Source organism: Sciurus carolinensis, chromosome 11 (assembly GCF_902686445.1).
Source record: "Sciurus carolinensis chromosome 11, mSciCar1.2, whole genome shotgun sequence".
Classification (NCBI taxonomy): Eukaryota; Metazoa; Chordata; class Mammalia; order Rodentia; family Sciuridae; genus Sciurus; species Sciurus carolinensis.
Window position 1 is genome coordinate 30,270,761 of NC_062223.1, and position 15,753 is coordinate 30,286,513.

General features: G+C 36.0%; 1 protein-coding gene and 1 pseudogene across 1 annotated transcript; both read left to right on the top strand.

Annotated features, from left to right (window-relative positions):
• The first annotated feature begins 7,334 nt into the window (after window positions 1–7,334).
• Window positions 7,335–8,267, top strand: LOC124958022 (olfactory receptor 4C11-like; annotated as a pseudogene).
• A 1,558-nt stretch (window positions 8,268–9,825) lies between these two features.
• On the top strand, window positions 9,826–10,758 carry LOC124959407 (olfactory receptor 4C16-like). The gene has a single exon (XM_047517884.1). The coding sequence runs from the start codon at window positions 9,826–9,828 to the stop codon at window positions 10,756–10,758; it is 933 nt and encodes a 310-aa protein (XP_047373840.1).
• The last annotated feature ends 4,995 nt before the right edge of the window (window positions 10,759–15,753 follow it).

Genomic DNA, 15,753 nt, shown 5'->3' on the forward strand with positions numbered 1-15,753 from the left:
TTTGGGTTTGTGTCCGTGTCCTCTATTCTGTACCATTGATCAACCTTTCTATTTTGGTACCAATACCATGCCGTTTTTGTTACTATTGCTTTGTAGCAGAGTTGAAGATCTGGTATTACGATACCCCCTGCTTCACTCTTTTTGCCAAGGATTGATTTAGCTATTCTGAGTTTTTTATTCTTCCAGATGAATTTCATAATTTCTTGCTCTATTTCTGTAAGGTACATCATTGAGATTTTTAATTTGAATTGCATTGAATCTGTATAGAACTTTTGGTAGTATGGCCATTTTGACAATATTAATTCTTCCTATCTAAGAACATGGGAGATCTTTCCATCTTCTAAGGTTTTCTTTAATTTCTTTCTTTAGTGTTCTGTAGTTCTCATTGTAGAGGTCTTTCATCTCTTTTTTGAGATTGATTCCCAAATATTTTATTTTTTTCAATTCTATTGTGAATGGGGTAGTTTTCCTAATTTCTCTTTCTGAAGATTCATCGCTTATGTATAAAAGTGTCTTAGATTTATGTGCATTGATCTTATATCCCGCTACTTTACTGAATTCACTTATGAGATCTAAAAAATTTCTGGTGGAATTTCCTGGTTCCTCTAAGTATACAATCATATCATCAGCAAATAGGGATAGTTTGTGTTCTTCTTTTCCTATTCATATCCCTTTAATTTCTTTGGTCTGTCTTATTGCTCTGGCTAGAGTTTCAAGGACGATATTGAAAAGAAGTGGTGAAAGAAGGCATCCCTGCCTTGTTCCACGTTTTAGGGGAAACGCTTTCAGTTTTTCACCGTTTAGAATGATATTAGCCATGGGCTTAGCATAGATGGCCTTTACAATGTTAAGGAATGTTCCCACTATCCCTATTTTCTCTAGTATTTTGAGCATGAAGGGGTGCTGTATTTTATCAAATGCTTTCTCTGCATCTATTGAAATAATCATGTGATTCTTGACTTTAAGTCTATTGATATGGTGAATTACATTTATTGATTTCCTGATGTTGAACCAACCTTGCATCCCTGGGATGAAACCCACTTGATCATGGTGCACTATCTTTTTAATATGTTTTTGTATGCGATTTGTTAAAATTTTGTTGAGAATTTTTGCGTCGATGTTCATTAAGGATATTGGTCTGAAATTTTCTTTCCTTGATGTGTCTCTGTCTGGTTTAGGTATCAGGGTAATATTGGCTTCATAGAATGAGTTTGGGAGGGTTCCCTCCTCTTCTATTGCATGGAATACTTTGAGGAGTATTGGAATGAGCTCTTCTTTAATGGTTTTGTAGAACTCGGCTGAGAACCCATCTGGTCCTGGACTTTTCTTTGTTTGTAGGCTTTTGATGACTTCTTCTATTTCATTACTTGAAATTGGTCTATTTAAATGGTGTATGTCCTCCTCGTTCAGTTTAGGCAATTCATATGTCTCTAGAAACCTGTTGATGTCTTCGAAATTTTCTATTTGGTTGGAGTATAGATTTTCAAAATAGCTTCTAGTTATGTTTTGTATTTCAGTCGTGTCTGTTGTGATATTTCCTTGTTCATTCCGAATTTTGGTGATTTGGGTTTTCTCTCTTCTTCTCTTTGTTAGTGTGGCTAAAGGTTTATCAATTTTGTTTATTTTTTTAAAGAACCAACTATTTATTTTGTCAATTTTTTGTATTGTTTCTTTTGTTTCAATTTCATTGATTTCAGCTCTCAGTTTAACTATTTCCTGTCTTCTACTACTTTTGATCTTGGTCTGTTCTTCTTTTTCTAGGGCTTTGAGCTGTAGTGTTAGGTCATTTATTTTTTGAGTTTTACTTCTTTTATTAAATGCGCTCCATGAAATAAATTTTCCTCTAAGTACTGCTTTCATAGTGTCCCAGAGATTTTGATATGATGTTTCTTTGTTCTCATTGACTTCTAAGAATTTTTTAATTTCCTTCCTAATATCTTCTGTTATCCATTCATCATATAATAGCATATTGCTTAATCTACAGGTGTTGGAGTAGTTTCTGTTTTTTACTCTTTCATTTATGTCTAACTTCATCCATTATGATCTGATAGAATACAAGGTAGTGTCTCTATCTTCTTGTATTTGCTAACATTAGCTTTGTGGCATAATATATGGTCGATTTTAGAGAAGGATGCATGTGCTGCTGAGAAGAAAGTGTATTTGCTCTTGGTTGGATGGTATATTCTATAAATGTCTGTTAAGTCTAAATTATTGATTGTGTTATTGAGATCTATGGTTTCTTTGTTCAATTTTTGTTTGGAAAATCTGTCCAGTGGTGAGAGAGGGGTGTTAAAATCACCTAGTATGATTGTGTTATGGTCTATTTGGTTTCTAAAATTGAGAAGGATTTGCTTAACATACATGGATGAGCCACTGTTTGGGGCATAGATGTTTATGATTGTTATATCTTGCTGATTTATGCTTCCCTTAAGCAGTATGAAATGTCCTTCTTTATCCCTTCTGACTAACTTTGGCTTGAAGTCCACATTATCTGAAATGAGGATGGATACTCCAGCTTTTTTGCTGAGTCCATGTGCATGGTATGTTTTTCCCCATCCTTTCACCTTTAGCCTATGGGTATCTCTTTCTATGAGGTGAGTCTCTTGCAGGCAACATATTGTTGGATCTTTCTTTTTAATCCAATCTGCCAGTGTATGTCTTTTGATTGATGAATTCAGGCCATTAACATTCAGGGTTATTTTTGAGATATGACTTGTATTCCCGGTCATTTGGTTCATATTTAAAATTTTATTTATTTATTTATTTATTTTTTGACACATCTTGGTTCCTCCTTTATTTGACAGTTCCTTTAGGATAATTCCTCCCTTTGCTGATTTGCTTCTTTGTTTTTTATCTCTTCCTCATAAAATATTTTGCTGAGTATGTTCTGTAATGCTGGCTTTCTTTTTGTAAATTCCTTTAGCTTTTGTTTATCATGGAAGGATTTTATTTCATCGGCAAATTTGAAGGTAAGTTTTGCTGGGTATAAGATTCTCGGTTGGCATCCATTTTCTTTCAGAGCTTGAAAAATTTGTTCCAGGCCCTTCTAGCTTTTAGGGTCTGGATTGAAAAATCTGCTGATATCTGTATTGGTTTCTCCCTGAATGTAATTTGGTTCTTTTCTCTCACAGCCTTTAAAATTCTGTCTTTATTTTGCATGTTAGGCATTTTCATTATAATGTGCCTTGGTGTGGGTCTGTTGTAATTTTGTTTATTTGGAGTCCTATAAGCCTCTTGGACTTGATTTTCCATTTCATTCTTCAGATTTGGGAAATTTTCTGATATTATTTCATTGAATAGATTGTTCATTCCTTTGTTGTGTTTCTCTAAGCCTTCCTCAATCCCAATAATTCTCAAATTTGGCCTTTTCATGATATCCCATAGTTCTTGCAGATTCTGTTCATGATTTCTTACCGGCTTCTCTGTTTGGCCAACTTTGTTTTCAAGATTAAATATTTTTTCTTCAGTATCTGAAGTTCTGCCTTCCAGGTGTTCTATCCTATTGGTTATGCTTTCTATGGAGTTCTTAATTTGGTTTATTGTTTCCTTCATTTCAAGGATTTCTGTTTGGTTTTTTTTTCAATATCTCTAACTCTTTATTGAAATGATCTTTTGCTTCCTGAATTTGCTCTATCCTTGGGAAATAGATGGCGGAATAGAGAGCGGCTGCATTTCACGTTGCTCCAGGACACAAGATTCAAAAGAGGAGATAGTGAGAGACTTGGGACCAACTCAAAGCCGCTGGGTGAGTCTTTCCCATTGGGGAGGCATCCCAGATGGGGCGGTAGCCCCGGAACGCAGGGAACTTTGTGAAGTAGAGTTGCTTGGCGAGACACACCCCCCCCACTGGAGCGGTAAACATGGACAACTGGCATCATTGTAGAGGAGGCGGCTCAGCACAGTGCTTGGACTCGGAGCAACCACTGGGGCTCCGGGCTGCTGCCTGAGGAGGAGCTGCGTTAGGAGCTGTTTGCACTCAGAACGACCGCTTCTGAACACTGGGTGGCTGTCCAGAGGAGGAGGTGTGTGGCGGGTCTCTGGGTCTCAGAGATATTGTATGGGGCTCCAGGTGGTGGCTCAGAGGAGGGGCCGCATAGCCAGGCGATTAGGTGCAGAGCAGGGTCCCAGGAGTTAGGTGGCTTCTTGCTGGAAGAGCTGCACAGAGACATGCCTAGGGGCGGAGCGAAGTTTCCAGGACTGCCTGCAGATTCTGGAGAGGCAACCTAAGAAGACTCACCTGTGAAGGGTGAGGCTCCCAGGCCCAGGAGGTAGGTCCAGGCCCCTGGGATCGTTGCAGAGGAAGACAGCCCAGCCCAGGTGGGAGTTGTAGATTGAGGGGAACCTCTAGGAGGGGAACTGACCAGCGAGACATCCCCACCGGGTGAGTCTTTCCTGCCAGGTGAGGTTTTCCCACAGGGATGGTAAAACCAGAGACACAGGCACAAACAGGCCTTGCCTCAACCTGCAGCCTAGTTCCCCGTTGGATGACCATTGATCAACAAGTGGAGGCACCTCTGCCCACTAGCAGGGAATATACCCCACCTGAGAGTCACCACCCCTAGGGAGGCAGCTTCTTTGTGGAGCTCTGCATTATCAACTTCCTCCAAGACTTCAGGCTACTGAAGGATAAGAGGGGATATACTAGCAATCTTCAGGGACATTATATATTATAAGTTGATAGAGGAAATCTGCAATATCTTAATGACCCACTGATTCCTGAACAATATGAGAAAACAAGGGAAGAAAATGCCCCAAACAAATCTAGATGTTACATCAATAAAATCCAACGACAGCATGGCAGAAGAAATGACAGAAAGGGAGTTCAGAATGTACATAATTAAAATGATTAGGGAAGCAAACGATGAGATGAAAGACCACATGCAGGCATTGAATGATTGCACCAATTGACAGTTAACAGAGCTTTTTAACAGTTAACAGTACTTTTTAAAATTAGATCTTCTGCCAACCTTCTCTTCAACTCAGAGACTGTGTACACTTTGCTGTTTTGGGTACCCTTTTAATAGGATATACATATAGTTCGGTATATATTATTACTATATCTACCTTATAAGGCAGATTCACTAAGAATTTATTCCTATTGTTATATCACAGGCAAAGACAATATATGAGGAGTCTCCAAGTTTTAAATACTACAACACATACACAGTGTTCCAAATATGCATTTCCAATGAGATATTGTAATGTAATCATAAAATAAACTATTGATGTAACCATAAAAAAGAAAAAGAAATCAGTTATGTGTGCTTTGGAGGGTAACATTTTTGTTCACAGCAGATTATGTTAAGTAAATATAGTTTGTATGTATAGTTTCATTTTTTTCTTTCTTTTCCCTTCTCCAGTATGGCTCTAGACTTCTTAAATTTTAATTTAGAGTATTTTTAAAGACCCGTGTGTGTATGATATTTTAACATCTGCATAAAAGCATCGCTCATGATTTATTCAATCTCACTGAGACTGATATGGGCACTAAATTATTACCTATCTCACTGCCATAGAAAGGGCTATTAAGAATCTCTTTGTGACCATGAGTGACTGTGTATATTTTAAGTATTTATTATAAATACTATTATTTGTAAGTATTGAAAATTATTGCCTAAGAGATCATGCCCACTTAAATCCCTACCAAGAATATTTAGGGTTAACTGTTTGACAGACCTTTGACATTACTGTTTATTAAAAATACATTTTTTAAAAAAATCACTGTTTTAGTTTGACCACTGAAGGTGTATCTATTTGAACTTTTAATTTCAATGTACTTGTGAATAAAAATCAAACTTTCTTATGATTCATCCTAATAAGGGAAAGGGTGTCCTCTAAAACTTGTTACTTCACAGATTCTGTATTTGTTCTGCTTTTTTATTTTCAAAGTTGACCTGTGGAATCCATTTAAATTTGAGGCAAATATGCTTTCTTCTGGCAAGAGATTTTTTAATATACATAATCCACTTCAGAGTTAACTTTGCTTTTGACTGCACTATTATCTGGAGAACATATGTGACAAGGTTCATAGAAAAGTTTATCCCATATTGGTATAGTCAAAATAAATAAATTGCCATTTTATTTCTACCTTTTCTTCCTTGAAGTCAGGATATTGAATATCTGATAATATCAATTATAATTTCATTGAAAGTTTCAGCTATGACTTGGAGCATTTTCTACTAATATTTGCAAAAATTCTTATTGCTTAGTCATGAACATGAAATCTGGAAAATATTCTGATTGGTGTACTTTCTCTTTTCCTGTATTATAATGTGTCTCCTGGGGTCTTAAGAAAATCTGTACAAAGATTCTGAAATATAAAGAGTAAAAAGAATAATTTAAGTTTGGATAACAATATTATAAAAATTACATAGTTTAATGATAGATGCTAGATTTGGACATGAGAAACACTAGAGTGTTTTAAGAGGTAAAGTAAAGAGAGATTGATTTAGTTAAAGTAAAAGATTAAACTAAGTCTTGCTGGACCAGAGCAACTGTCTTATTCATTCATAAAATTTTGTTATTGTTTTAATTATTTTCCATTTTCTTCCCTTCTCTTCTCTCTCTTTAGAAAGGCAATTTAAAATGTTTAGAATGCCATTTATTAAATGTTCAGAATATTTATTAAATAAATATATTAAATTGCATTAACAGATTTAAGAATGTACTGAGGTACCTGCATTACCTCTCTCTGTTTCTTTCTCTATCCCTCTCATTGTGTGTGTGTGTGTGTGTGTGTGTGTGTGTGTGTGTGTGTGTGTGTGTTTGAATGCTTAGACTCCAAGAGAGGCTATCTCAAATGTTTAAACAATAATTTTTCTAATGTTCAACATGCTTATTCTATAGCTACATTTTATGGGACTTCCAGGTTCAAATAATGTAAAAGTATATTGAGGTAAATCTAGCTTAAGTGTTTTTTTTTTAGATTTGCAATGCATGCCCCTGCCATTGATAGCTTCATGCTGAAGACTAATGAACCGTATTCACTTTGCAAAGTTGCCTACTCATACCAAATCCACTAAAGCAACATTTAATTTCCTTGATGAAGCATTTGCTTTTTTATTACATTTTCTATGTCTTATTTAATTATTATCATATCCAATATGGGAAATGAGTGACATAGTTGTTAGGAATTCCATATTATCCAGTAAAAAGAATAAAAAAGTGACTGGAACCTATTGGGAGTTATCATTTATAGCATCCATTTTAAAGTTGCAATTTTATGACTGAGAATATGTATTCAACTTCAAAATTTAGTATTCATTTCACATTTTTTTTCATTTCTCCTTTGCAGATTGTTTCCAACCTGTGATGTCCCCACATCAACTGAAACCATGTGGGAAAACAGTAATGTGACTGAGTTCATATTGCTAGGATTGACACAGGATCCTCTGAGTCAGAAAATGGTGTTTTTAATCTTCTTAATTTTCTATGTGGGAACTGTAGTGGGGAATACACTTGTTATTGTGACCATAGAATCCAGCAGGACACTTGGAAGTCCCATGTACTACTTCTTATTTTATCTGTCCTTTGCTGATTCCTGTTATTCAACATCCACAGCCCCTAAGCTAATTGTGGATGCTCTCTCTGCATAGAAACTCATATCCTACAGTGAGTGCATGACACAGATCTTTGCACTGCACTTATTTGGATGCATGGAGATCTTTGTCTTCATCCTCATGGCTGTTGATCACTATGTAGCCATTTGTAAGCCTTTGCATTACCCAAGGATCATGAGGAGGCAGGTCTGCCTCATCTTGATTGTCCTTGCCTGGATAGGGTCTTTAATGCATTCCATTGCTCAGGTTATCCTGGCCTTGAGATTGCCCTTCTGTGGACCCAATTTGAATGACCATTACTGCTGTGATCTGCAGCCCTTGTTTAATATTGCCTGCACAGACACTTATTTGCTGAATCTTCTGTTGCTGACTAACAGCGGGGCAATTTGTTTAGTCAGTTTAACAATTTTAACAATCACATACATTGTCATCCTGCATTTGCTGAGAAATCACAGTGCAGAAGGGAGGAAAAAAGCCCTATCCAATTGCACGTCTCACATCATTGTAGTGATCTTGTTCTTTGGCCCCTGTATATTCATATATACACACACCCAAAACACATTCCCCATGGACAAGATGGTGACAGTATCTTATACTATTGGAACACCCTTCCTCGACCCACTGATCTACACACTGAGGAACATAGAGGTGAAAAATGCCATGAGAAATCTATGGCATTCTAAAATTACATCGGAAAGCAAGGGATAAATTGAGGGTTCAACCTTATATGTATCCAGATATGATATGACTGAATCTCTATGAATATTATATATGATTATTTCTGATAATTGTAAGAGTAATATGTACTTACATATACGTTTGTTAGTTCTTAATTTTTTAGTTGAAAAGCAGTATGAATTCCATGGTATCTCTTTTTTTTCTTTTTATAAAACTAATTTGGAAATTAAATCATGAAGTTATAGAAAATATTCTCTTTCTGAAGATTCTCTTCCTTTCCAGTCACTGTTGTTTTAGGGTCTGAGTACTCTACATTCTAAAATCATGTACCTGATTTCCTTAGAGATTTCTGTGTTCTGACCTCTGACTGTAAATATCCTTCACATATTTTGTCTGACTCCTTCTTTCCCTTAGAGTTCCTTTCTGGCACCTGTGAACATGAACTACAAGTCACATGAATCTTCACTCTGGTTTGATGAGAAAACATTTATTCTATCAGAGCAGTGGAAATTTATGAGTATAGATAAATAAAATTCAGTCAGTTCATTGTGATTTTTTTCTTCCCTCTGTAAGGCATTCCCAGTAAGGTAGCAAGTGTCTTTGAACACTCTCAAAGAAATTAACTGATGTTATCAGAAGAACCCATGTCATTTATGACTGGTTTGTCTTTGGAAAGTTTCATCCTTTTAAATAAGAGGCTCCTTTGATATAAAGTTATTCTAAACTATATATTTGTTTTACCTTTTCTAAACTAATCAAAACATTGTGAGTATTTTTTAAGAACCGACTATAAATGTAGCTATAAATCATACACATTTTTATAAATAAGTTTAATAAATATGGAATCTATCACACATAAACCCATGTAAGTAATTATATGGGTTTGAGGGTACTATGTGAATTTATGTTTTTAGCATGAAACTCCAATGGCAATAAAACATGTCCTAAATGCTGTGTATTACACCATGCAAGTATACTGCCAATTTTTGGGGGGAACAGTATCAGGGTTTAAACTCAGGGGCACTCAACCACTGAGTCACATCCTCAGCCCTATTTTATTTAGAGAGAGGGTCTCGCTGAGTTGCTTATCACCTTTCTGTTGCTGAGGCTGGCTTCAAACTCAAAAAACTCTGGCCTCAGCCTCTAGGGCTGCTGGGACTACAAGTGTGCACCACTCTAACAGGTCTGCCAAGTTTTTGATATGGAAAAAAATAAAGTAAATATCAATGTGGGGTAATACTTAAGGAGCAAAATCAGTCAGAATCTGGCCAAAGATAAGGAAGAGTTGCATTTGAAGAATTTTGTAGGAAAGCATTATATTCAAATCTTTATTTAAAAATGACATCCTACTATGTCAAGGACTCAGGTTGAGGACTCAAGTGTTAGATGACTTATTAAGAAATCATATCTGGAAGGTACTCAAAAATTAATGTTATATTGGCTTTGAATATGTCATAATCACACAAAACACCTTGAACTATTTTGCTCAAAATATTCCATAACTTAACAGAACACACCATAAATGAAATCCATTTTCTTTTACAGATAGATCATCTCACACTTGCTCCTTCTCCTCATTCATGAAATCATGCAACTGAACAATAATGTGACTGAGTTCATCCTACTTGGGTTGACACAAGATCCATTTAGGAAGAAAATAGTATTTGTCACATTTTTGTTTTTCTATTTGGGGACTTTGCTGGGTAACTTGCTCATTATTACCACCATCAAGACCAGTCGGGCACTCGGCAGTCCAATGTACTTCTTTCTTTTCCATTTATCCTTACCTGATACCTGCTTCTCTACTTCCATAGCTCCTAGAACAATTGTGGATGTCCTTTTGAAGAACACGACTATTTCTTTCAGTGAGTGCATAATCCAAGTCTTTCCGTTACATTTCTTTGGTTGCCTGGAGATCTTCATTCTCATCCTCATGGCTGTTGACCACTATGTGGCCATCTGCAAGCCCCTGCACTGCATGACCATAATGAGTCGCTGGGTCTGTAGTGTGTTGGTGGCCGTGGCCTGGGTGGGGTCCTGTGCACATTCTTTAGTTCAGATTTTTCTTGCCTTGTGTTTGCCTTTCTGTGGTCCCAGTGAAATCAATCACTACTTCTGTGACTTGGAACCCTTGTTTAAGCTCGCCTGTACAGACACATATGTGACCAACTTACTCCTGGTGTCCAACAGTGGGGCCATTTGTACAGTGAGTTTTGTCATGCTGATGTTCTCCTACATCATCATCTTGCATTCTCTGAGAAACCACAGTGCAGAAGGGAGGAGAAAGGCCCTCTCCACCTGCATGTCTCACATTGTTGTGGTCATTTTGTTCTTTGTCCCTTGCATATTTATGTACACAAGACCTGCAACCACCTTCCCCATGGATAAGATGATAGCTGTGTTTTATACCATTGCAACACCTTTGATCAATCCTCTGATTTACACACTGAGAAATGCAGAAGTGAAAAAGGCCATGAGGAAGTTGTGGAGCAAGAAATTGGTCTCAGATGACCAGCTTTAATCCTAGTTTGGATTAAAATAGAAGAAATAAATAGAAAAATTTAAATCTAATCACAGATTTAACAGAATAGTCCCTAGGGGAATGAGAGTTCCTTCAGGAAATGACATGTGTATGTGTACACTGACTACTTTAAATGGACTCTATGTAGAAAAGGAGACAGGATGAGGTGCAAACAAGTATTCAAGGGTTACTACCTTAAATGTTCTTCACTTCTGTGTCTCTTATTTGCCAATTATCTCTTGTAGAATTTATCTAGTGTTTTTTCTTGCCTTTTTTCACATTGGTGCCTGTTGTTTTGTGCTTGCAATGTTGTTCCACATGCTCAAATCCACAGAGGGGCTATTTCGCTCTCTTCCAAATAGCCTTATTTGTTAAACATTTCAACCTCTTATATCTGATTATGTACCTTAACTTACTTGTTCTTCCTAACTCAGCAGAATGTACCATGTGCAACAATTGGAAAAGCATCCTATTATCATGGATTATAGACAATCTAGGTACTCCCCAAATCAATACTAGAAAGTATATATACTTTGGACTCTTAACATGTGTTTACATAGAAACTTCCAGAACAGTGACAGAATATGAGCAGAAATTTTACCCTTCCAAAGGAGTATTTTGATCTTAGGGAGACTTTGTTGTTTTCTTTTCTTTTGCTAATAAATTTATTCTTTTTCTAAAATATACTTCATGCTCCTAATTTGATTTCTTCTAATTTGAGGGAGTGGTATCAAAATTGCTTAAAAATTTACAATTATGGATATTTGCTCAAAATATGGCATTATTACAATTATGGCACTGATGGCACAAATGAAAAATGGTATATTTACATGGACTAGAAGTGAAGAACATAAGCAGTTGAGTCAGATGTACTACTGCACCCCTGCAATCCCAGTGACTCAGGAGACTGAGACAGGAGGATCACAATTTCAAGGACAGACTTTTCATTTTAGTGAGACCCTGTCTCAGAAATTTAAAAAGAACTGTATTGTAACTCAGTGGTAGCACACCTCTTGATTCAACACCCAGTTTTGCAAAGTAAAACTTATATATAAACAGTTGATGTTAAAGAATTTTGAAATAGGAAGAGATTTCAGCAAAGTATGACTTACCAAAGAGAATTTTCAAGTTTTTTTTTTAATAAATATTTACTGTAAGTATATGAACTATGAATTTTCCTGTAGGAAAAGGCAGAACTGAGGAGAATAACAAAACAGAAAGTGTTTGCCAGGGGTTCAGGAGGAGAAGAAAAGTGATTAAGTGAAGCATGCAGCATTTTCAGAAGAGTGAAACTATTCTGTATGGTACTGTAATGGTAGATGCTCGACAACACATGTGTCATAAACTCAACTGTACAAAGAGTAAAGAGTAACATAATCTGTGAATTTCAGTAAGCATTTATTAATACTGGTTCAATGACTGTAACAAATGTTCCATACCAATGCAAGAGGTGTTGACAGGGAACTGCAAAGGGCAGAGTGCAGGTGTTAAGGATTCTTTGTTCCTTCCATGAAATTTTCATGTGACCCTAAAACTGCTTTAAGCATAAAGTACATTTTTTAAAGTTATGCTCACAACAGAAAGCCCAACTTTTCATCATAGTATTTTAAAATGCATTATTGGAAATTTTTTCCAAAATTTTGGTTTAAGTACATCTTTTATTAATATATTGATGCCTTGGAACCACCGAAAATTTTCCCTACAATGCAAAACAAATGACGAAAATGCCATTATTAAATGCACAATACTATAATTTCTGTGCACCATTTTTTTAAATATTGAGAAGTATTAAATATTCATAAGCATTGAATAATTTGCATTAAAATAATTTCATTACTTTCCAGAGGAAGATTTTAGTATGTTCAAATTTAGATATCTAAAATATTCCTTTATGATGAAGGCTGTCTATTTTGGTTTTCTCTGTCTCAATGAATGTAAATGAGGATATAATTTTGTAAGTAGTTGAAGACTTCAATTATAACATGTAACATAAGAGCTCTGATGTGTATATAACTATATAGAGACTGCCAGATATAAAAATCAAAGACTAGCCTAGTTGAGAAAAAGACACTTAAAGAATTGTTTTTTCACAATTAATAGAACAAGGTCAAAAATCACCAAGTGTACAGAAGGCAACACCATTGACTATTTGACACCTATAGAATGCTCAATTTAACAACAGCAAAGTAACACTGTTTTCATCTGTATTTGAAATGCAAATCTGGATAGATTATGAGATGAGACATAACATTAGTGGATAAATTTTAAGGGTTTTAAAATCATAAAGAAAATGTGGTGTATATACACAATGGAATTACTCAGTCTTAAAGAATAATGAAATTATGCTATTTACCCATAAATGAATGGAGCTGGAAAATATCATGCTAAGTGAAATAACAAATCCCAAAGAACCAAAGGCTTGGTGTTTTCTCTGATAGGCAGATGCTACTTCACAATAACAGGAAAGCGGGGTGGCTAGGGAAGAATAGAGCTACTTTGGATGAATAAAGCTACTTTGGATAAGGTAGAGGGGAGTGAACGGAAGGAATGGTGCAGGAGAGTAGGAAGGATAGTAGAATGAATCAGACATTATTACCCTATGTACATAAATTATTATAACCCCAGTGTAATTTGACATCATATACAACCAGAAGAATGAGCAGTTATAGTCTTTTTAGGTATGATATGTCAAAATGCATTCTACTGTCATGTATAACTAATTATAAAAAATTTGAAAAAAGAAAGGGAAAATAAGTCATACATATGTACATGACATTGAAAAACTGGAAATCTAAGTATAAAGGGCTAATCTTAAAATTAGGTCAAGAAAAATTCATATTGTATTATATTTTATACAAAGGAACAAGGATAATAATGATGTCTTACTTCTATTAGAAACTGGGGAGGTGATATTCAAAAGAAAAGCACATTTAAAGTAAGGAAAACACAATGTCAATACAGAATCCTGTATTAATTAAAGACAGCCTGCAAAAGTAGTTACAACAATGACCTTACCTACGAATCAAAAGCAGAAATACATGACCAAAGAACACAGTTTGAAAGAGAAAACACACCAGATGGAAATTCAGAACTCCAGGAAAAAATGGAGAGAACTAGAATATGTAACTACACAGTATTTTTCTTCCTGAATTTTTTATATACAGTTGATCACTTAAAGTTCTAAAGCAAAGAATGAATTGTAAATTTTAAATCACACATGACAGAAAAATATGTCAATAAAAGCACAAATCACAAGTATAAATGGAATTTTACCTTTTAAATTTCTTATATTACATATTGAGTAGGTTTCCTTTAATTCAAAATAAAATTTAATAATTATATGTATAATATGTTTTATACAAAATGTACTTAATTCTTAATATGTTATTTATTAACCAGTCAAAATAATATTTTATTATAATCTCCAAGACTAAAAAAAAAGACTAAAAGAACAGTAAGGACAGGTGCCGTTTTAAAGCCAAAAGTATTCTGGTATCTAACTCAGTTTGCAAGGAGCTGGGCATCCCCATTCTATGTTAACAAAGGTAAATATATGAATAATTTTAAAAGTGAACTCTTCTTGGATCCACAGGAGAAATGAGGTTACAAGTCACACTACTACTCTAAAATGGGAGAGCATGAAAGAAATGGAATCATGGGCTTCTGCTAGGGCAGAAGGCTCTGCATTAACAATGCTGGTATAGGAAAGCATCAGCGGTTAACTGGGACATATTGGGAGGCTCAGAGTAGACAAGAGATGAACTTCAGGGGTATCCCCTGTGAGTTTTACCTGCTAATATACTAAGCAGTTCCCACTTTAAGCATTTGAGGAAATTCCCTTGTCCTCCTGTCAGAAAGATGATAAAGGAACCAGTTTGAATACTGGAGTGCATTCTGTCTGCCTTAACAAGGTGTGCCTTCTGGAAAAATTAGCTAAGAAGCTAACCTGCTGGGATGTTATCAGAGCCAACTGACCTAGGGATGAAAAAATCCAACTCCAGCCCCCTCAGTCATCCTGTCCAACCTAGAAGGGGGGCTATGAAGAACGTGTAAACCACAGTCCATGAAACAGGCTCACTGCTACACTGAGACCTGTCATGAGACTGTAGGATGGTTCTCCTCCATGGCAACTAACCCACAGTGCTAAAGAGCTATTTATATGCCTACAGAGAAAAATTTACACAGCGTAATAAAAAGTAAAAGCAAAGCAAAACAAAAACAAAGTACACAGTTTAAAAGAAAATGTAGACAGTAGAACCAGAACCAGATTGGCAGTCATGTTAGTGTTTTCAAACCAGGAATCAAAACAAATATGATTAGAATGCTGAGGTCTTTTAGTCATTTCAAGCTCTTAGAACATAAGAATAATAGACTGCAGGTCTCAGATATTCATTTCCAAGAACTCTGAAGACTAGGAAAATTATTTTTAAGGTGCCAGTTGACTTGGTTCGTGGGAAGGGCCTCTTAATGATTTTCAGATGTCCATCCTCTGCCATGTCCTCTTATGGCAGAGGGCAAAGAATTCAGACTCCCTCCTCTCTTGTTGTCAGGGCACCAGTCCCACGCTTGAGGACTCTGCCTTCACAACTGAATTCCTCCTTAAGCCTCCATCTCCTAATGGCATCCTGATGGGTTTAGAATTTCAACATGTGATTTGTGAATACCTGACATTCTGTCCATAGCAAGGTTCTCATGGATAAAGCACACAGACTGAAAGAACAGATGAGAAATGTAAGCAGGAATTGTCAGGCCTGGTATCTAGGTCCATGAATTTTTTCTTGAATCCTGGACCCACTTAGATGAATCTATTGACTATATGCATAGTGGATGGACTTCAGTCTTTGTCCACAGGAGTCAATCTGATCTACAGGTGATTATAAAAACTGGAATAGTCCTTGTTCTTGTAAAACTGAGATGAACCTGTGGCCTCAGTGCCTTTGGCCTGTCCTGAAGACTGAATCTCCAGATAGGATGGTGGGTCTGTGCTGACTGGTT

Excerpts from the sequence above, each read along its gene's own strand:
- LOC124959407 (XM_047517884.1), top strand. The coding sequence starts at position 9,826 with ATGCAACTGAACAATAATGTGACTGAGTTCATCCTACTTGGGTTGACA.